Source organism: Notamacropus eugenii, chromosome 2, assembly GCF_028372415.1.
Source record: "Notamacropus eugenii isolate mMacEug1 chromosome 2, mMacEug1.pri_v2, whole genome shotgun sequence".
In the NCBI taxonomy this organism is placed as follows: domain Eukaryota; kingdom Metazoa; phylum Chordata; class Mammalia; order Diprotodontia; family Macropodidae; genus Notamacropus; species Notamacropus eugenii.
The window spans coordinates 171,561,120-171,584,452 of record NC_092873.1 but is presented as its reverse complement, the minus strand read 5'-3'; the positions used below and the strand labels follow the sequence as shown (position 1 = coordinate 171,584,452).

Genomic DNA, 23,333 nt, shown 5'->3' with positions numbered 1-23,333 from the left:
CCCCGCCTCCGAGCTAGGCCCCGCCTCCTCGTGGGCGTGCGCGCGAATGCGTCTGCGCCGGATGAGTGTGGCCCGCAGGGAGACGACTGCGGTGAGTTTGTGTGTTTGTGTGCTGGGCCCCAAGGGGAGGGGAGGAGAGAAGGGAAACCTGTGCTAATGACGCGAGTTCGCTCCGCGAGGCTGACGGTGTTATAGCCGGGCTGGAGTCCTGCGCGAGCCCCGACGGGGCCAGAAACGGCCGCCGGGTTACGGTTGGGCGGGCTCGGGTAAGGTTTCACCGCCGGCCGCGGAGGAAGATCTGCGGAAGGGCTCGAGTTTTAAGGCCGCGGGATCTCAGTCGAACAGCTTCTTTTCGTGTTTCTAAGCCAGTTGTTGCCGTTCGTAGAATATATCTTTTTATATATGCCTCTTCTGACCCTAGAAACAAAATTAATGGAAAGTCCCGAGAGCTGGTGACCATGTTCTATTTTTCTTTTGAAGTAGGTTGCAGCCGAACGAGCAGGATCAGCCCCACCCCCACGGCCCTCCCCGGCCCCGAGGCCCCCGAGAAGATGTCCCTGTCCCGAAAGCTGACTTTGGACAAGGTAGATGTGAAGGGGAAGCGGGTTGTCATGAGGGTGGACTTCAACGTGCCCATGAAGGACAACAAGATCACCAACAACCAGAGGATCAAGGCTGCCCTCCCCAGCATCCAGTACTGCCTGGATCACGGCTGCAAGTCGGTGGTGCTCATGAGCCACCTGGGCCGGCCCGACGGCGTCCCCATGCCGGACAAGTTCTCCCTGGAGCCTGTGGCGGTCGAGCTCGCGTCCTTACTGGGCAGACGTGTTGAGTTCCTCAAGCACTGTGTGGGACCCGACGTGGAAAAAGCCTGCGCCAACCCTCCTGACGGTTCCATCTTCCTGTTGGAAAATCTCCGCTTCCATGCGGAAGAAGAAGGGAAAGGCAAAGATGCGTCTGGGGCCAAAATCACTGCCGATCCAGCCAAAGTAGAAGCTTTCCGGGCGTCCCTTTCCAAGCTGGGGGACGTCTATGTCAACGATGCTTTTGGTACTGCCCACCGGGCCCACAGTTCCATGGTGGGGGTGAACCTTCCCCAGAAAGCCTGTGGTTTCCTTATGAAGAAGGAGCTGGAGTATTTTGCTAAAGCCCTGGAAAACCCAGTGCGACCTTTCTTGGCTATCTTGGGCGGAGCGAAAGTTGCAGACAAGATTCAGCTGATCAACAACATGCTAGACAAAGTCTGTGAGATGATCATTGGTGGTGGGATGGCTTTCACTTTCCTTAAGGTTGTCTCTAACATGGAGATTGGCAATTCTCTATTTGATGAAGAGGGATCCAAGATTGTTAAAGACTTGATGGATAAGGCCCAGAAGAGAGGTGTGAAGATAACCCTACCTGTTGACTTTGTCACTGCAGAAAAATTTGATGAGCATGCCAAGGCTGGGGAAGCCACTGTGGAGTCTGGTATACCTGCTGGATGGATGGGTTTGGATTGTGGTCCCCAAAGTAGCAAGAAATTTGCTGAAGTTGTGGCCCGGGCCAAGCTGATTGTGTGGAATGGCCCTGTTGGAGTGTTTGAGTGGGAAACCTTTGCAAAGGGAACAAAAGAGCTAATGAACAATGTAGTAGAGGCCACCGCTAAGGGCTGCATCACCATCATAGGTGGTGGGGATACTGCCACTTGCTGTGCCAAATGGAACACTGAAGATAAGGTCAGCCATGTGAGCACTGGAGGTGGTGCCAGTTTAGAGCTTCTGGAAGGCAAAGTCCTCCCTGGGGTGGCTGCCCTGAGCGATATCTAATGAATGGAGTTTTCCACCTATTTGGTTCCTGTATGCAGTCCTTAAGACTGCAGGACCCCATTTTAACTTCTTTAGTGTTTCCAAACACGTAATTGTGGTTTGTGGCATATATATGTATATTTTGCCCGTACAAAATTAAAGGAGAGTTAAAAAAAAGAAACCGTTTGACTGTTCTATTCATCTTTTGAAATAGGTTGTACCATTCAGCTTTGTTACTACATTAGAGCTTCTTTTTGTCAATACAGTATGAAAACAAGGTAAAAACCTTGGTTTTTGCCACTGTTGTGATTAGTAGAATATGTGTGTTATATATTTTATAACTGAAAAAGTTAAAGGTACTTTTATTCATATTCCCTTTCTCTTTTGAAGCTGTACAATTCAGTTTTGTTAGTATCGTAGCAGCTGTTTTTATCACTACCTATGGTATGGAAATAAGATAAATATTGTTTCAGAAAGGAAGGTTACTTATGTTTTGTTAAATAAACATTCATTAGAGTGCCAACATAGAGAGAGAGAGAGAGAGAGAGAGAGAGAGAGAGAGAGAGAGACAAAACTGGTGACTTTCAAAGAAACTTAAACTCAGGCTTCAGATCAGCCACAGTTGAGCCTCAGCTCCACTGGGCCTAGAACTTATCTGCCATGTGTTTGGTCCTGCAGCATTACAGTGTTTACTTCTCCACCTCCTGCTTTAGTTCTCCCTTTGTTTCCTTTATGTTCCTTATTTTGTGGGGACATTGAGGGACTTGCCTAATGAACTTAAAATTAGCTTCATCTCTAAATTTTGGGTTCTCTAGAAGGATTAAAGTGATATAGATATGTCATCTGTTCTTTTCCATGTCAATTTAAAATTTGATGTCATAGGGACTGGAATGATAACCTCGACCAAGGGTGACTAATTCCCAGAGATAGAACAATAGGACTTTTTGCTGTGAGGTTTCTCCATTTTGCAGCCAAGTGCACAGATTTTTTTCTTAAAATAACCTAATAAAATAACCTGAAATTCATTTATAAGGAAACATTATAGAGATTTTTTTATCCCTCTGTGTAATTACTTACGTATTAACATGATTATTTTTAAGTTTTGGTGGTTGAAATAAGTCAGATTCAAAATAGGGGGAAAAGATTTTGTCTTTTTCCTGCATATGTATACTATGTAAGGAATTTTCCTTATTATAATAGCTACCTACCAATATTGGCAAATGCACCAATTTTATCAAAATTGTTAACATGCATGAAGGTGTTTTGTTTAATCACTTGAAAATATATGATATTGCTTAAGACTTCTTTTAAAAGGAATCATCAACAAAAATATTAATAGTTATAAATACAAATATTAAATTATTCTGTAATAATAAGATAAGTTACATGTACTGTGTGCTCCATCATAACTTGTTTTTACTATATATGTATATATATTTACCACATATGTATATATATATGTGTATTCCATATATAGGTGTATATAGACATACATACATACATATATATATAGCTAGAGTTGGCATTAATAAAAAGAGCTGCAAACTTTACCAAGTATTTTTATATACATTATATCATTTGATACAAGCTGATGAAATAGGCTCTTTTTTATCCCCATTTTACAAATGAGAAAACTGAGACAAGAGTGACTGACTTGCCTAAGTCTACACAGCTAATAAATGTCAGAGGTAGAATTTAAAACTAGGTTTTTTCCTGACTCTTAATGAATTGCTCTCTACTGTACTGCCTCCATAGATCAGATCTCACTGACAGAGGTATCCAACAGTTTTAGCACTGCGGTCCCAACATGTCTGCCCATCCTGTACAGCTCTAATATATGTATTATATACAACTCTAATATGGCTTTCCCATAAATCTACCACTAGGTCTCACCCTGTATAATCTTGGGGGGGGGGGGTTTAAATTGAGGGGAACCAGAGGATCATGATGTCCATTGGTTAATCTTTACTCTTCCTATGACATTGGCCTATTTTTTTTTCCATATACATTTTTAGTTGCATTCTTTTACCCTGATACATCTGTGTAATTTTTCATTTACAGTGTTTTGGAACTTACACTATCTTTGCTTTACACTATCATTGCCCTTCAAGAAAATCTTAATTTCATTTTTTTGGAGATTGAATTATTCCTTGCTTTGCAGACCTACAGCAATACCAGCAGAATATTAGTATAAGCCATTGTTTCAGGTAGAAGCTTGGGATGATTAAAAGAACTGTAGTACTTTCCAAAGGCAATCTAGCCAAATCTATCAAGTGTTATAATAAGGTATCTTAAGGAAATGGGAATTGAATTTCAATGGCATTTCATAAATACCTTCTAATAACTGTATTATCTAGAGATTTCTTTTTGAATAAATTACTGTAATGTGTTTAGCGAAGGATTTATAATAGTAATGGCAAATCTAATTTATACAAGACTGGCATAGTCAATGTCAAGCCAACCTTGCAGTTAGGCAAATCTGCATTCAAATCTTGACCCTGTCACATAGTACCTATGTAACCACGAGCAAGTCACTTAATCTCTCTTGTCATCTCGGGCTGTAAGTCACAGAACAGGTGCCAGGTTACATCAGGAAAGGGAGTTTCCCATTAACAATGAAGTGGGACCAGTCTAGAAATAGTTAAGAGATTTATCTAGATTATATTCCTTGGATTTATTCAATGTTTTCTTTGCCCCAAAGTGATTGTCAAGTATATTACTTCCTTTTATACTAACACTGTGAGGTAAGAAAGGACTATTTTCTCTTTAAATCCCAGCTCTGACATTAGCTATAAGACCCCAAGTCCTTTAATTGTATTTACATCTACTACCTAGAGTTAATCTTCGAAGTCATAGGATGAAAGATTTTTGAGCTAAAAAGGATTTCTGAAGCCATCTAGTTGTTTGTAAAGAAGGTAACAACCACCCAGACAAGCGAATTGTCAACATCACAAGGGTGGCAATTAGCAGAGCTGGAATTTGGACTCAAGTCCTCCTGACTCTAAATCCAGCGCTCTTTCTACTACTACACTCTGCTATCTCCCTATGTGGATCCCAACTGAGAGAACTCCAAGGCAAGGCAAGAAAGCCTGCAACCACAAGCTGCTCTCCCCAACCACTTTGTTCTTTTTTCTCCCTTCCTCTGACTGCTTGACTACTCACATGGTTTGGATGAAATAGAAGACACAAATTCCTATTCAGTTGAAATGGAAGCCTACCAGGCCTCACCATCTGCCTTGCCACTGCCTCCAGCTATCTAGGCTATGACATCTACTCTGTCTCTTATGTCTGGCTTATCCAACTTACTGTCACATCTAACCTACTCAATCTAACCTAAGGATGCCTAGATCTTGCCAATAGTTTCCTTGTTGAACGATTGGAACTTCTGTATTTTTTCCATCTGCCTTGCTGCTGACATTGCTTTTATATATTGTCTCCCCTATTAGAGTATAAGCTCCTTTGAAGTTTAGCTTTTTCTAGTTGTATCCTCAAGGCTTAGCAAGTGATTGTCAAATAGAAAGCATTTAATCAATACTTTTTCTTTTTCATTCAGAGATTATCAGTCTGTATTGGTTGAGATATCTCCTACCTGGGGAATGCTCACTCTTAGAGATTATGCTGAAGAAATCATAGATCTTTCAGGTATTTGTAAAATAAGATAAGATAGAGCATCAGATCTAGAAGGGACTTAATTAGCATAGGTTTTCAATAAATGATCTGCAAGAGTAATATCCTCAGTTAATACATAAATTGGAATTAGTACTAATGAATTTTGAGATGGTCTGTACTATGTGCATGCAAAACATTTCTTATTATATGAGAATATTTTGTGTAATATTATAAATCAATTCTATGAGAACTTCATTTTAGGGGACATTCTTTGTCAGCCATTACAACAATACCATAAATGGAAGATATGCTCCTAGGCAACCAAAATTGCAATTATGAAAGCTTAGAATCAGAGATTCAGCATGATGACAGAATAGAATAAGAACTGGTTAGGGATGGGGGATTCTTGAATACCTTAGAAGGCAAATGGTATAAAATCCAGGCTTATCAAATTATCAATCTCCCCTGAAATTATAACTAGTCACCAATTAAATTGGGATTGGGTTTGGGATAGAGTAGGGGTGGCAATAGTTAGCTTAAGGATAAGAATCAAAAGGAATGGGAATAGGGGCTGTCTTTCCCCAGAAGTCCTCTTATTTAGTGTCTAACTATATGTAACTTTCAAATCAGTTTGGACATTAACTTTTTTCTTTTTTGAGTTTATTTTTAGTTTTCAACATTCATTTCCACAAGATTTTGAGTTCTAAATTTCCTCCCCATCTCTCGCCAAGACACCATGCATTCTAATTATGCCTTCCCCCAATCTGCCCTCCCTTCTATCACAGCTCTCTCTTCCCTTATCCTCATCTCCTCTGTTTAGGAGGGCAAGATAGATTTCTGTATATACCCTATTACCTGTATTTCTTATTTCCCAGTTGCATGTAAAAACAGTTTTTAACATTCGTTTTTAAAACTTTAAGTTCTAACTTCTCTCCCTTTCTCCCTCCCTACCCATCCCCACTGAGAAGGCAAACAATTTGATATAGGTTATACATGTGTAGTTAAGCAACAGACTTCCATAAAAGTCATGTTGTGAAAGACTATATTTCCTTCCATCCTATCCTGCCCCCCATGTATTCCATTCTCTCTTTTGACCTTGTCCCTCCCCAAAAGTTGGGGTGTAAGGTATGTTCAGGGAGGACCAGTACCTTTGGTGTGATTGCTGCCCAGTCCATTTCTGGGCTCTTTCCACCTTTGGTGTCCATCTATGGCCCAGGCCATAGGGTCTTTTCTCAATGGAAGTGGCAGTGAGACTTGGCAGTACCCTGAGTATCTGAGCAGCCTTTTAAGGATCACACTGTTCACCTTCTGGTGTGAGGAAGGGGGCTAGAAAAGGTGCCCTAAACAACGTCTGCTTACCCAACCCTGGCCTGAATGGCGCGGCAGGCAGGGAATCCCACTTTGTGGTCAAAACACAAAAAAATATACAAAATATACGAAAACATCTGCAAAGATGATTCTACTCATCATCAGCACATGGAATGTGCACACACTAATAGACAACACAAAATCCAGTAGACCTGGAAGAAGAACTGCTCTTGTTGCAAGAGAACTCAATAGGCATTATATCGAAATAGAAGCTCTGAGTGAAACTAGGTTGGCAAATGAAGGCCAGAGTACTGAAGTTGGAGCTGGATGCACCTTTTTCTGAAGTGGGTGCAGTGAAGGAGAGTGCTGTGAAGCTGGCATGGGTTTTGCAGTCAAAAGTAATCAGCAAGCTGGTATGCCTGCCAAAAGGAGTGAATGAAAGACACATGACAGTGCAATTTCCAAACACAGGAAAATGCCATGTCACCATCTTCAGTGCCTGTGTTCCCACTATGACAAACCCTGATGAAGTCAAAGAAAAGTTTTATGAAGACCTAGAGACTGTTATTGTCAATGTGCCAAAAGAAGACAAGCTTATAATTCTGGGTGACTTTAATGCTAGGACAGGCTCAGAGTACCAGACTTGACAGGGAGTCTTAGGGAGGAATGGAATTGGAAACAGCAACAGCAATGGTCATTTACTGCTGAAGACTACTGTCTTGCATTTACCTAAACACAACAAAACTTCATGGATGCACTCTCACAGCAAACATTGGCATCTAATAGACTATGTGATTGTAAGGACAAGAGACAGACAAGATATGAGAGTGACAAAGGCAATGTGTAATGCAGAGTGCTATACTAATCATAGACTTATCCTTTCCAAGCTAAATATTTGCATTCATCAAAAGTGCCACCCCCAAGGCAAAATGCTACCAGGAGAATTAATGTCAACAAATTAGAGCTCTTCTCTAAGTGTGAACAGTTGGTTGCTGACTTGGCGGGAAAGTTGAGGCAACACATAGTTGGCAACAGTGGAGTAGAAAAGGAGTGGACAACTTTCAGAGATTTGATATACAGCACTACATGTGCTCATCTGGGTCAGAACACTCACAAACACCAAGACTAGTTTGATGAAAATGATGGGGAAATTCAGAACCTGCTAAATGAAAAACACGAACTCCACAGAATTTACCAGCAGGATAGCTCATCCATCTCTAAGAAGGCAGCATTTAATTCCATCAAAAGCAAAGTAAAAACAAAGCTTAGAGTTGCAGGATTCCTGGCTCAGTAACAAGGCAGATGAAAGTCAGTTTTTTGCTGATAGTAACAATCCAAAGGTCTTTTGTGATTCTCTGAAAGCTATTTATGGACCAAAAACCTTTGGTGCATCACAATTACTCAGTGCTGATGGAGCCACATTGATTAATGATAAGACACGATCCTAGAGAGATGGACTGAATACTTCCATGGTGTTCTCAACAGACCATTATCAATCAATGCTGAGGCCAATGCCCATTTACCTCAGTGTTGAAGTCAATCCCTCCTTAGCTGAACTTCCAACTGAAGAAGAGGTTTTGAGGGCCATTAGGCTCCTTTCATGTGGCAAAGCATCTGGTGCTGATTGTATTCCAGCCAAGATTTACAAGGTAGGGGGACCATTGCTCATACAAAAGCTGACTGAAATTTCCAGGTTATATGGCAAGAGAAGGTTATCCCCCAGGAGTTCAAGGATGTCTCCATTGTCCATCTCTATAAAGGTAAAGGGAATAGATTGTTCTGCAACAATCACAGGGGGATCTCTCTCTTAGTCATTGCTGGCAGAATTCTTGTTAGAGTCCTCCTTACTAGGCTGATCCTTCACCTGGAAGATGGTCATATACCTGAGAGCCAGTGTGGCTTCAGAAAGGGACAAGGAACAGTCAATATGGTGTTTGCTGCCCCACAACTCCAGGAGAAATGCCAGGAACAGAATAGAGGTCTATACACAACATTTGTACATCTGACCAAAGCCTTTGACATTGTTAGTAATGAGGGCTTAATGGAAAATTATGTCAGAATTTGGTTGCCCAGAGAAGCTCATCAATATTGTATGTCAATTTTATGATGTCATGTTTGCCTGGGTTCTGGATAATGGACAATGCTCTTGTGCCTTCCCAGTCACCCATGGAGTGAAACAGGCCTGTCTGCTTGCTCCCATGCTTTTTAGCATGATGTTTTCAGCCATGTTGTCCAATGCTTTCAATGAAGATGAACATGGCATCAAGATCAACTGCCATACTGATGATAAGTTCTTCAATTTGACAAGGCTACAAGCCAAGACCAAAGTGGAGGGAGTGCATAGTTTTCTGTTTGTGGATGATTGTGCACTCAAGGAAGCCTCTGAAACTGAGATGCAACAAAGTATGGATCAATTCTATACTGCCTGTGCTAATTTTGGCCTGATAATTATGACCAAGAAAACAGGTGCTCCATCAGCCACCACTGCACCATCCATATGTGGAACCCTTGGTTACAACAAATAGAGAAATTTTGAATTCTGTGGATAAGTTCATTTACTTTGGTAGTGTACTTTCCAGGAATGTACACATTGATAATGAGGTTGATGCACACATTATCAGAGCTAGCTCAGTGTTTGGGAGGCTCAGAAGAAAAATTTGGGAGAGAAGAGGTATTAGACTGACTACCAAACTGAAGGTCTTACAGAGCCATTGTGCTGACCTCATTGTTGTATGCCTGTGAAACATGGACAGTCTACCAGTGCCATGCCAGGAAACAGAATCCCTTCCATTTGAACTGTCTTAGGAAGATTCTGAGGATCACCTGACAAGATAAGGTACCAGGCACTGAAGTCCTTGCTCAAGCTGAACTGCTAAGTATTCAAACTATGCTTCAGAGAGCGCAACTCAGATGAGCTGAACACATTGTTTGAATGCAAAAATATATGTTTGCCAAAAAGGCTATTTTATGGAGACCTTGCATGGGCCAGGCGATCACATAGTGGTCAGAAGAAGTGATACAAGAACACTCTCAAAGTCTCTCTCAAGAATTTTGAATTTGACTGTGCAACATAGGAGACACTGGAACAGTGTCACGCTCAGCATGGCGTGTCCACATCAGAAAGGGTGCTGTGTTCTTTGAGCAAAGCAGAATTGAGACAGCACAAAGTAAATGCAGGATGCATTTGGGATCCCAATTTGGGATATCCACCCCAAATATTCACATGGACTATGTGTGCCCAACCTGTGGTAGAGCATTATGAGCTATATTGGTCTGGTGAACCACAGTCAGACACACTGAAATTTCACTTTATCATAGTGATATCATTATAGTCCTTTTAGAAGAGGAAGAACAACAACCACCACCACCCCTAAAGTATTTACTTCTAATTCCTCCCATTTGCCCTCCCTTCTATCATTCCCCCCTACACCGCACATATCCCCTTCTCCCCTACTTTCCTGTAGTGTAAGATAAATCTTCATACCAAATTGTGTGCACGTTATTCCCTCCTTAAGCCAAATATGATCAGAGTAAGGTTCACTTTATCCTTCTCACCTTCCCCCTTTTCCCTTTCATTGAAAAAGCTTTTTCTTGCCTCTTTTTTGAGAGATAATTTGCCCCACTCCATTTCTCCCTTTCTCCTCCCAATATATTGCTCTCACCCCTCAGTATAATTAATTAATTGTTAGGTATCATCCTTTCCTATTCAACTCACCCTGTGCCTTCTGTCTATATGTATATAATCCCTCCAACTACCCAAATACTGAGTAAAGTTTCAAGAGTTACAAATATTGTCTTTCCATGTAGGAATGTAAAGAGTTCAACTTTAGTAAGTCCCTTATGACTTCTCTTTGCTGTTCACCTTTTCATGCTTCTCTTGATTCTTGTGTTTGAAAGTCAAATTTTCTATTCACCTCTGATCTTTTCATCAAGAATGCTTGAAAGTCCTCTGTTTCATTGAATGACCATTTTTCTCCTGAAGTGTTACATTCAGTTTTGCTGGGTAGGGGATTCCTGGTTTTAATCCTAGCTCCTTTGACCTCTGGAATATCATTCCAAGCTCTTCAGTCTCTTAATATAGAAGCTGCTAGATCTTGTGTTATCCTGATTGTATTTCCACAATATTCGAATTGTTTCTTTCTGGCTGCTTGCAATATTTTCTCCTTGATTTCTGGAATTTGGCTACAATATTCCTAGAAGTTTTTCTTTTTGGATCTCTTTCAGGAGACAATCAGTGGGTTCTTTCAATATTTATTTTACTCTCTGGTTCTAGAATATTAGGGCCATTTTCCTTGATAATTTCATGAAAGATGATGTCTAGGCTCTTTTTTTAAATCATGGCTTTCAGGTAGTCCCATAACTTTTAAATTGTCTCTTGTGGATCTGTTTTCCGGGTCAGTTGTTTTTCTAATGAGATATTTCACATTGTCTGCTATTTTTTCATTCCTTTGGTTTTGTTTTATAATTTCTTGATTTTTCATAAAGTCATTACCTTCCATCTGCTTCATTCTAATCTTTAAGGAATTATTTTCTTCAGGGATCTCCTTTTCCATCTGGCCAATTCTTCTTTTTAGTGCTTTCTTCTCCTCATTGACTTTTTGAATATTTTTTGCTGTTTGGGTTAGTCTATTTTTTGAAGTATTATTTTCTTCGGCATTTTTGGGGTCTCCTTTAGCAGGCAGTTGACTCATTTTTCATTATTTTCTTGCATCACTCTCATTTCTCTTCCCAATTTTTGCTCTACTTGCCTTACTTGACTTTTCAAAATCCTTTTATAGCTCTTCACCTGAGACCAATTCATATTTTTCTTGATGGCTTTGGATGGAGGAGCTTTGACTTTGTTTTCTTCTGTTTGCATGTTTTGGTCTTCTTTCTTTTAGAATCTTTTCAGATTCTAAAATCTGATTCTTTTTCTGGTTTTTGCTTTTTTCTCCAGCCATTTACTTGACTTTTGAGCTCTTTGTCAAGGTAGTTCTCTGCTTCCTGTGGGGGTGGTGGGTATACTGTCAGCCACTTGATCTTCCCACAGTTTATGGGCCTAGACCTCCAGAAACAGTGGCTGAAACTGCCTCTGCTGCTGCTGTGGTTGCCACAGGTTCCTCCCCCCCTTACCCCCCACCACCCTGGGCCTGGGGCCAGACCATTCCACTCTCCTGCACTGGTCCCACAGGGTTTTTCCACTGACCTTCCAATTTATCCTCAGTGTTTTGAGGTCATGAAGTCTGGGAAGCACCACAGGTGAGAGAGATTTATTCCTCCTAAGGTCTGCTCAGGTCCTGTCTTTGCTGGTCTATTCTCTGCTCCTAATGTGACGTGAAAGACATTTCTTGGCGATGTTCCAGGCTGCCTTGGGCTGGGGATTTTCTTCACTCCATCATTCTATGAGTTCTGCAGCCAGAATTTGTTTGGAGTAATTTTTTACAGGTATTTGTTTGGACTTGGCTGTTACTGCACCATCTTGGCTCGCCTCCCTCCCCCTTACCCCCATTAATTTTTTTTAAAGGAAAAGAATCAGTTGCCCAAATATCAATTTTTATCTTTAATCTATGATGTTAATCTTTATTCTATGAACTTTTTATTTTGGACCAAGTAGAAACAAGAATAACAAACAAAAAATATTAATTATACATAAAGTGAACAATTTTATTGTCATGTCCTTTAAGTGAACATTACCATTATTGATGCCAATAATAAGGTCAAGAAGAAAAAAATTTAAACTGGGTTTCAACTGAGGTTACAATATATTAGTACTTTGATGAATCTGTGATTTTATCTATTCCTGTCTATGTTGTTCTAAGTAAATTTTATATACTTTGCAATCCAGTGACACTGGCCTCCATGCTATTCCTTGAACAAGACTTTCCATCTCCTGACTAGACATTTTCATAGCTATCCTCCATTCCTGGAATGCTCTCCCCTCTTGTCTCTACCTCCTGGCTTCCATGGTTTCCTTCAGTTCCCAGCTAAAATCTTTTCTCCTTAGACACCATGGGAGCCCTGAAGCTGCAAGGCCTGGGTCTCATCACCATGGACAGTTTGTTTTTTGGTACCTGTAGGGCAGAGGGAGAGGAGACCATAACCATTCAGATGAGAGCAGGATGGGCATGGGAAAGAAAACAGCTGGTGCTGGTGATGGAGGTGTCCAGACTGACCTCCACTTCTTGCCCTCCCCCAGCTATGTGGGGCCAAGGGGAAACATGGTGATTCCCCCCAGATCTTTGAGGTTGTGAGCTGTCTGCTCAGGCTAAGTCCTATACCTTCAAGGTAGAGAAGGAAGACAATACAGCACATGTGTTGGCATTGACCATACTCTGCCTCACAGAAGATGCTAAGGAGAAGTGCAGTGCTGTGGAGGAGATGGCACAAAACTGAGACAATAAGGAAATTGTTGTGCCACTGGCCAATCTGAAACTGTCCTGCCAGTCCATGCCTAGCCTAGGTGACTTCCTGCTCCAACCTCCAGTGACCTTCTACTTGAAGTCTGGCTCTGGCCCTGCGCATTTCACTGGGAGACACACTGTGTCTATGAAAGGCAGTGAAAAAATAAAATAAAATCTTTTCTTCTACAGGAAGCCTTTCCTATTTCCCCTTAGTGCTAGTGTCTTCCCTTTATTGCTTGTTTCCAATTTATCTTGCATATATCTTGTTTCTGCATGAATTTTTGCTTATTGCTTCTCTCTTAGTATCCTGTGAGCTTCTTGAAAATAGGAACTGTCTTTTGTCTTTCTTTGTATCCCCAGCACTTAGCATAGTGCTTCGCACGTAGTAGGTTCTTAATAAATATTTATTGATAGACTATCCCCAAAACAGGATCCTTTCTCACTATTCTAGAGCTAACCCATGTAATGATAGTTGCCTGCCTAGATTTTCTTCTCAGCCAGAATCCCCAAAATTCTGTTCCGCTTACCAGCCAACATGCCTGTATTGCTTAAACTCTCTTATGATCATGGACTTCTTTACCTATTTCAGACTTCTTCCTCTCTCTTGCTTCTTGGATCTCCTTTAATTTCTTGCTCCTTCTCTGTGAATTTATCAAGTACCTAAATGTTGAACCAATCTACTCTAGATAGTCAGGGACATGGCAGATAATAAATTCAGTTTGAGTTTGAGATGCTAGTGAAATGCAGTTTCCAGTAGTGATAGAGTGGAAAACCTCTGGATTTATAGTACAAGAACGTGGCTTTGAATCTTGTCTGTTCTACTTGCTGCCCATGTGACCCTGGAAAATCAGCTTTTCTGAGACTCTTTTTCCTTTTCTTAAAGTGATGATCTCAAAGTACATTCCAGTTCTAATTCCTATGACCTAAATTGTAGGGAAGAATTAGAGTATAATTATAGGAGCACTACAATTGGAATCAGAAATTCCAAGTTTAAATTTGGTCTATGCTAACAATCTATGAGACATTGGACAAATCCTTTAACTTCCTTAGATTTTAGTCTTCCCTTTTGTAAAATGAAGAAACTAAATTAGGGAGCTTTTGAGCGTCCTTATAGCTCTTGATCTATGATCTTTTGTGGTACTGAAGCTTAAAAGTTTGTGACTAGACTATGACTGACGCTGTGTTATATCTCTATAAAGTTCTGTGTTCTCAGTAGGTCATCCATTTTTAATTAAATTAAATTAATTAAGATAACTTAATTTAATAAAATTAAAGAATTTGGCTAAATGATTTCTAATGATTCTTCTAACCTGCTAGTTCTATGAACTCATGATTTTAGCTAGGAGGAGAATCAGGATGGTAGAGTACAGTAGAAGCCAAGGGCGGGTAAACGTCCAAGTGAAAACAAAATAAACTAATTGATAGGAAATAAAAATGGCATAAAGACCAAGAAAATAAGAATTTGTTTTATCTGTTAGAACTTCATGGTATCCTTGGAGACATTGATTTCAGTCACTACGCAAGATATTGTAAGATTTCCAGGTATACAGAAGTAATCTAACCAAGAATTCTAGACTAGCTTTGAAAAATTTATCAATGAAAGGGGAAAGAAAATCAAGTTTATCAGAGTCAGGGGATTTTTTTGGGGGAGAGATGAGAACTGAGAATTTTCTAGTTGAGGAAAAACAGATAGGGAAAAGGGAAAAAAAATGAAGAAGCAAGGGTAATTTATGGAGTAAGGTCCTGCATTAGGCATGAGGAAACAGTATCAAGAGTAAAAGTGAAAGAATTAAGAAAAAAATGTGATTTGGAGAGTTGAGATTTGATTTTTTTCCATAAAATAATCAAGGTTATCTGCTGTGAGGGAGGAAGGAAGATATTAGGGATTGAAGTGCAGATGTAAGAGTTGGTGAATAAGGAATAAGGTCAGGATTTGCTAAGTGGCTGTAAGATTCTAGGAGACATTAAACAGTGTACATTTGTAATGGACCCAGTAAATAAGACTTTGTGGCTTTCTCCAATAATCTCAACATCCCAAGAATAGGCCTAGAGAAAACAAAACAAGGCTGACCTATTGTTGAGAAACGATGTGGAAAAACATCAAGAAGGAAGGAATTCAAAGGCTTTTGTTTTGGGGAAGCTTGAATGGAAGGACATTAATTGACAATTTAAGCTGATAGAGAACATGATTGTTACATCTAAAGATTTCTAGAAATGGTCCAAGATGAGTATTCAGTTTACCATTTCCACTTTTAGTTAGTTTATAGACCTTAGCTTGCTCTTAAAACCCCAGGTAATAGAGATACCTAAAGCAAAGCTGAACTGGGTGACACCTAACTCCTGGATGGTGACAGACATTTGAGTGACAGATATAAGGAAGCTACAAAGATTGATATAGATTTTTGCTCACTAAAAAGTCTTAAGACCAAGTCATACATTATATAAATAACACTAGTGATTAACTTGCTTCCAAGTTCCCTTGAGTTAATGCCTTCCAAAATCCAAACTTACTTAATGCAATCTACTGATGCTATTTTGCATTTTTCATGCTTCCTAATAAATGATGAGTACTAAATTAAAGTTTGCTGAAGGGACCCATTAGTTTAGCATAGATCTAGTTCAGAGAGTTAAGTCAACCCTGATTAAAAACAATTAGTATGCAATTATGATCTGATAATCACAACCATCATTTAACAAATAATTTTTCATACATCTGTCAGGGAACCAGCAAACCTCTCAGTTGTGCAGACAGCATCACTGGAACCTTTGCCTCTGGAAGATTTTTATTGTATTACTGCAGCATTTTCCACTGAGAGTTACTGTTAATTTCAGCCACAGAAGAATTCATCAATTTATAAGTTAAGGACCCACACCTACCATATGGAACTTGAACCACTTGTGCTACAGTGCTAATATTTACTGACCACTTTTTTTTTTTTTGAGGAAATTTTGAAAAAAGATTGGTTGGTTCTTCATTTTCAAAGAGAACCAAAATGACATCACCATGATAAAGTTAAGTTTCAGTGTGTCCAACTATAGCTGATCAGACCAATACAAGCTCGAAATGCTCTACCACAGGTTGGGCACAGATAGTCTGTGTGAATATTTGGAGTGGAAACTCCAAATTTTCGTATCCTATGTTTACTTTGTACTGTGTCAGTTCTGCTTTGCTTGTAGTGCACAACACCCTTTCTGATGCGGGCATGCCATGCTGAGCAGTCCTGTCCCAGTGTTTTCCATCTCACACAGTCAAATCCAAAGTTCTTGAGAGAGACCTTGAAAGTGTCCTTGTATTGCTTCTTCTGATCACCATGTGATGGCCTACCCCATGTGAGTTCTCAATAAAATAGTCTTATTGGCAAACATACATTTTGCATTCAAACGTGGTCAACCCATCAGAGTTGCACTCTCTGAAGCATACTTTGAATACTTGCTAGTTCAGCTCAAGCAAGGACTTCAGTGCCTGGTACCTTATCCTGTCAGGTGATCCTCAGAATCTTCCTAACACAGTTCAAATGGAAGGGATTCTGTTTCCTGGCATGGCACTGGTAGACTGTCCATGTTTCACAGGCATACAACAATGAGGTCAGCACAATGGCTCTGTAAGACCTTCAGTTTGGGAGTCAGTCTAATACCTCTTCTCTGCCAAATTTTTCTTCTGAGCCTCCCAAACACTGAGCTAGCTCTGGCAATGTGTGTATCAACCTCATTGTCAACATGTACAACCCTGGAAAGTACACTACCAAGGTAAGTGAACTTATTCACAGCATTCAAAGATTCTCCACTTGTTGTAACCAATGATTCCATGTGTGGATGGTGCAGTGGTGGCTGATGGAGCACCTGTGTTTTCTTGATGTTAATTATTAGGCCAAAATTAGCACAGGTAGCAGAAAACTGATCCATACTTTGTTGCATCTCAGCTTCAGAGGCTGTATTGAGTGCACAATCATCCACAAACAGAAAACTATGCACTCCCTCCACTTTGGTCTTGGCTTGTAGCCTTGTCAAATTGAAGAACTTACCATCAGTATGGTAGTTGATCTTGATGCCATGTTCATCTTCATTGAAAGCATTGGACAACATGGCTGAAAACATCATGCTGAAAAGCACACATACTAAAAAGCTAAAAGAGCAAGTAAACAGTCCTATTTCACTCCATTGGTGACTGGGAAGGCATGAGAGCATTGTCCACTATCCAGGACCCGGGCAAACATACCATCATGAAATTGACATACAATACTGATGAACTTCTCTGGGCAACTAAATTTTGACATAATTTTCCATAAGCCCTCCTGACTAATAGTATCAAAGGCCTTAGTCAGATCTACAAGTGTTGTATACAGACCTCTTTTCTGCTCCTGGCATTTCTTCTGGGGTTGTTGGGCAGTAAACACCATATTGACTCTTCCTTGGTCCTTTCTGAAGCCACACTGGCTGTCAGGTATATGACCATCTTCCAGGTGAAGGATCAGCCTAGTAAGGAAGACTCTAGCAAGAATTTTTGCCAGCAATGACTAAGAGAGAGACCCCCACTGTGATTGTCACAGGACAATCTATTCCCTTTACCTTTATAGACATGGACAGTGGAGGCATCCTTGAACTCCTAGGGGATAACTTCCTTTTGCCATATAAACTGGGAAATTTCAGTCAGCTTTTTTATGAGCAATGGTCCTCCTACTTTGTAAATCTCAGCTGGAATAGAATCAGCACCAGGTGCTTTGCCACATGAAAGTAGCCTAATGGCCCTCAAAGCTCCTTTTTCAGTTGGAAGTTTAGCTTGAACTTGAAGTGAATGACAGGGTCATGACAACGTGATTGCCACTCACAGGAAAATGCCACAATCATCAAAGCCTATGCTCCCACCATGATGAATCCTGATGAGGTCAAAGAAAAATTTTATGAAGATCTAGAGACCCTCATCATTAATGTGCCAAAAGAGGACAAATTTATAGTTCTGGGTGACTTTAATGCTGGAGTAGACTTAGACTACCAGACTTAGCAGGGAGTCCTAGAGAGGAATGGAGTTGGAAACAGCAACAGCAGTGGTCATTTACTGTGGAAGACTTGTGCATCACATGATCTTATTAAGGAGAAGAGGCAGATAAGATGTGAGAGTGACAAAGGCAAGGTGTGATGTGGAGTGCTGAACTGATCATAGACTTATCCTTTCCAAGCTAAATATTTGCATTCATCAAAAGTGCCACCCCCAAGCCAAAATGACTACCAAAAGAATTATGTCAACAAATTAGAGCTCTCTCTAAGTGTGAACAGTTTGTTGCTAACTTGGAGGGAAAGTTGAGCCAACACAGAGTTGGCAACATCAGAGCAGAAAAGGAATGGGCAGCTTTTAGAGAGTTGGTATACAGCACTGCATTTACTCTTCTGGGTGAGGACACTTGCAAACATCAAGACTGGTTTGATGAAAATGATGGGGAAATTCAGACGCTGCTAAATGAAAAATGAGAATTCCACAGCATATACCAGCAGAATAGTTCATCCGTCTCTAAGAAGGTAGCATTTAATTCCATCAAAAGCAAAGTACAAGCAAAGCTTAGAGAGATGCAGGATTCCTGGCTCAGTAAGAAGGCAGATGAAATTGTTTTATGCTGATAGTAGAAATCCAAAGGGCTTTTATGATTCTCTGAAAGCTAGTTATGGACCTACAACCTATGGTGCATCACAACTATTCAGTGCTGATGGAGCCACATTGATTAGTGATAAGGACATGATCCTAGAGAGATGGGCTGAACACTTCCATAGTGTTCTCAACAGATCATCATCAATCATTTCTGAGGCCATTGACTATTTATCTCAGGTTGAAGTCAATCCCTCCTTTGAAAAAGGTACACTTTCTTCAAAGGCAGGCTGTTTCCCAATTTCTTCACTTGGAAGGTATGGTATCTGAATTCTGTCAAATGACTTAGACATAACATAGGGCATTTTTTTTTTTGCAAGAATCTGAGTGACTTTTACTCTCCTGATAATTTATTCTTTTTATGAATTGTTTTTTTTTTTCATTTGTTGTTTTGTTTTATTTGGTTTGGTTTTGGGTTTTGTCTTTGTGTCTCTAGAGCCTGGAACATTTCCTGGTATATTATGGACAATGAATAAATGATAGTTGTTTGATTAGTGGTATATGAGCTACAAAGTAATGGGGCAAAACCATGATTTTGTAAGTTGGTATACAAATATTTCAGATAATTTAGAGCTAACCTAATCAGTCTTTTCAGTGATTTCAGCCTATTGCCATTACATCAAATCTCATATTTAGATACAAAATTCCCTGTGGAAAAAAAATCAGCATTAGGGATCCATATTTCTGAATTATATGATTGTGTTTAGATATTATGGCCATGTACTTCATAACATTGTATTTGATTCATTCCTGCACACTGACAGCTACTGATATATACCTAGTTACTTAATACTAATCAATGATAGAATTCTTTACTTCTTTATTTAGAGACAAGTGATGCTCTAGTAAAACTCTTCTCTAATGACTTATCAAGACATAGAAGTGATATTTGCTCATGAAAGATTATGCAAGGGGGCAGAGCCAAGATGGCGGAGTAGAAACACACACATATGCTAGCTCTGATCCCACCGCCCATAAAATATCTGTAAAAAAAGAACTGCTGGTGAATTCTGGAGCAGCAGAAGCCACAGAACAGCGGAGAGGATGAGATTTCTGTTCCAGAGAGCCTGAAAACCTCCCGCAAAAGGTTCTTCGCGCCGCAGACTGGGAGCTGAGCACAGCCCTGCCACAGCCACCTGGTGCTGAGAGGAGCAGATCTGAGCAGGCTTCAGGGACAGAATCTCTCCACCCACAGGGGACAAGGGTCAGTGAGAGGGTCTCTTTGGTGGGTCGAGAGGGGAGTGGGGTGCCCCCATAACTCAGGCCCCCTCGGGAGGCAGCAGCGGAGACAGGAGCAGACCAGGGCTCCCCAAGCAGGCAGGAGCCTGGATCCATTGTTAAAGGTCTCTGCATAAACCCCCTGAAGGAACTGAGCCCGGGAGGCGGCCCTGCCCCTACCTGAGCACCTGAACTTAATCTCACACTGACTAGCAGCCCCATCTTGGCCCAAAGCCCTGAGGCTGGGGAGCAGCATTTGAATCTCAGACCCCAAACACTGGCTGAGTGAATCGGGAGGTGAAGTGGGTGTGAAGAGGATATTCAGAAGTCAAGTCACTGGCTGGGAAAATGCCCAGAAAAGGGAAAAAAACCCAAGACTATAGAAGGTTACTTTATTGGTGAACAGGTATTTCTTCCCTCCCTTTCTGATGAGGAAGAACAATGCTCACCATCAGGGAAAGACACAGAAGTCAAGGCTTCTGTATCCCAGCCCACTCATTGGGCTCAGGCCATGGAAGAGCTCAAAAAGAGCTCAAAAAATTTTGAAGATCAAGTTAGAGAGGTGGAGGAAAAACTGGGAAGAGCAATGAGAGATATGCAAGCAAAGCATGAACAGGTCAGCACCCTACTAAAGGAGACCCAAAAAAATGCTGAAGAAAATAACACCCTGAAAAATAGGCTAACTCAATTGGCAAAAGAGGTTCAAGAAGCCAATGAGGAGAACAATGCTTTCAAAAGCAGAATTAGCGAAATGGAAAAGGAGATTCAAAAGCTCATGGAAGAAAATAGTTCTCTCAAAATTAGAATGGAACAGATGGAGGCTAACAAGTTTATGAGAAACCAAGAAATCACAAAACAAAACCAAAAGAATGAAAAAATGGAAGCTAATGTGAAATATCTCATTGGAAAAACAACTGACCTGGAAAATAGATCTAGGAGAGACAACTTAAAAATTATGGGACTACCTGAAAGCCATGATCAAAAAAAGAGCCTAGACATCATCTTTAATGAAATTATCAAGGAAAATTGCCCTAATGTTCTAGAACCAGAGGGCAAAATAAATATTGAAAGAATCCACCAATCACCACCTGAAAAAGATCCAAAAAGAGAAACTCCTAGGAACATTGTGTCCAAATTCCAGAGTTCCCAGGTCAAGGAGAAAATATTACAAGCAGCTAGAAAGAAACAATTCAAGTATTGTGGAAATACAATCAAGATTACACAACATCTAACAGCTTCTACATTAAGGGATCGAAGGGCGTGGAATAGGATATTCCAGAAGTCAAGGGAACTAGGACTGAAACCAAGAATCACCTACCCAGCAAAACTGAGTATAATACTTCAGGAGAAAAATTGGTCTTTCAATGAAATAGAGGACTTTCAAGCATTCTTGATGAAAAGACCAGAGCTGAAAAGAAAATTTGACTTTCAAACACAAGAATGAAGAGAAGCATGAAAAGGTAAACAGCAAAGAGAAGTCATAAGGGACTCATAAAAGTTGAACTGTTTGCATTCCTACATGGAAAGACATTATTTGTAACTCTTGAAACTATACCGTATCTGTGTACTGGGTGAGATTACACACACACACACACACACACACACACACACACACACACATGCACACGCACATGCACACACACACAGAGACAGTGCACAGAGTGAATTGAAGAGGATGGGATCATATCTTAAAAAAAATGAAATCAAGCAGTGAGAGAGAAATATATGGGAGGAGAAAGGGAGAAATGGAATGGGGCAAATGATCTCTCATAAAAGAGGCAAGCAAAAGACTTTTTTAGTTTAGGGAAAAAGAGGGGAGGTGAGAGAAAAACATGAAGTTTACTCTCATCACATTCCACTAAAGGAAGGAATAAAATGCACACTCATTTTGGTATGAAAACCTATCTTACAATAAAGGAAAGTGGGGGATAAGGGGATAAACAGGGTGGGGGGGACGATGGAAGGGAGGGCATGGGGAGGAGGGTGCAATTTGAGGTCAACACTCATGGGGAGGGACAGGATCAAAAGAGAGAATAGAAGTAATTGGGGGCAGGACAGGATGGAGGGAAATATAGTTAGTCTTATACAACACGACTATTATGGAAATCATTTGCAAAACTACACAGATATGGCCTATATTGAATTGTTTGCCTTCTAAAGGGAAGGGGTGGGGAGGGAGGGAGGTAAAGAAGTTGGAACTCAAAGTTTTAGGAACAACTGTCGAGTACTGTTCTTGCTGCTAGGAAATAAGAAATACAGGTAAAGGGGTTTAGAAAGTTATTTGGCCCTACAGGACAGAGGAGAGGATGGAGACAATGGCAGAGAGGGATGATAGAGGAGAGAGCAGATTGGTGATGGGGGCAATTGGAATGCTCGGTGTTTTGGGGTGGGGGGAGGGGATAAGGGGGGAGAAAATTTGGAACCCAAAATTCTGTGAATATGAATGTTAAAAAAGTTAAATAAATAAATAAATTGGGGGGAAAAAAAAGAAAGATTATGCAAGCAGAAAAAAATACTCTGGTAGATACTGTATAGGAAAAGTCTCAAATACCACTACAGGAATGGACTGTTCTGTGTACCTGGACTCTGATGAGAATCCTTACCCTATGAGAACAGACATTACTAGAAGGTTGACTACTAGCTGATGAATTTCAAGCATTGAAGTCTTTGAAGCAAAATTAATTATCTTAGGCCCCTCAATTTAACACTTTGAGTTAGGTAAAGCAAATATTATTATACTTATTTTGTAGATGTGGAAATTGAGATAGAAAGAGGTTAAGTGACTAGATCAATGTAACACATTTAGAAAGTGTAAAAGTCAGAATTTTTACAAATCTTCTGATTCTGAATCTAGCACTATTTCAACCACACTCCACATAAAGTGACTATGAGTTTGGTACACAAAGAGTAAAATTTTGCCATGAAATAAATACTAGCTATCAGTAAAAATACTTTTTATTGACAATTCATCTGTAACTTGAAAAGAGGCGTAACAGCAACGACCACAGCATGTGAAAGTTTTTTCTAGTAGACTTGGAACTTCATTGCAATGCAAGCACTTAAAAAAATCCCCAAAGGTCTTTTAAGGCAAAATGCCTTCCACATCCAGAGAAGGAACTATGAAATTCAATCACAGAATGTAACACATCATTTACTTTTGTATTATGTTTGGTTTGTTATATGATTTCTCTCACTCATTTTGATTCTTCTACACACCATGACCATAAGGAAAATGTATTTAATAGGGATGTATGTGTAGAACCTATAGAAAATTATATGCTGTCTCGGGGAGGGAGGGGGAAGGTAGGGGGCAAGGAGAGGAAAGATAGGGGGAGGGAAGGGAAAAAAATCTAAGTTACATGATAGTGATTGTAGAACACTTAAAATAAATAAAATTAA

General features: G+C 40.3%; 1 protein-coding gene across 6 annotated transcripts; it reads left to right on the top strand.

Annotated features, from left to right (window-relative positions):
* The first annotated feature begins 14 nt into the window (after positions 1-14).
* On the top strand, positions 15-1,965 carry LOC140526555 (phosphoglycerate kinase 1-like). 6 transcript variants are annotated; one of them, XM_072642856.1, is made up of 2 exons: positions 15-91; positions 484-1,965. In XM_072642856.1, the coding sequence occupies exon 2, from the start codon at positions 552-554 to the stop codon at positions 1,803-1,805; it is 1,254 nt and encodes a 417-aa protein (XP_072498957.1). In that variant the 5' UTR covers positions 15-91; positions 484-551; the 3' UTR covers positions 1,806-1,965. The 6 variants fall into 6 exon arrangements, with proteins under 6 accessions (XP_072498957.1, XP_072498959.1, XP_072498960.1 ...); XM_072642858.1 differs by having other exon boundaries at positions 16-91; positions 481-1,965; XM_072642859.1 differs by lacking the exon at positions 15-91 and adding an exon at positions 104-266 and having other exon boundaries at positions 481-1,965.
* Positions 1,966-23,333: the final 21,368 nt, after the last annotated feature.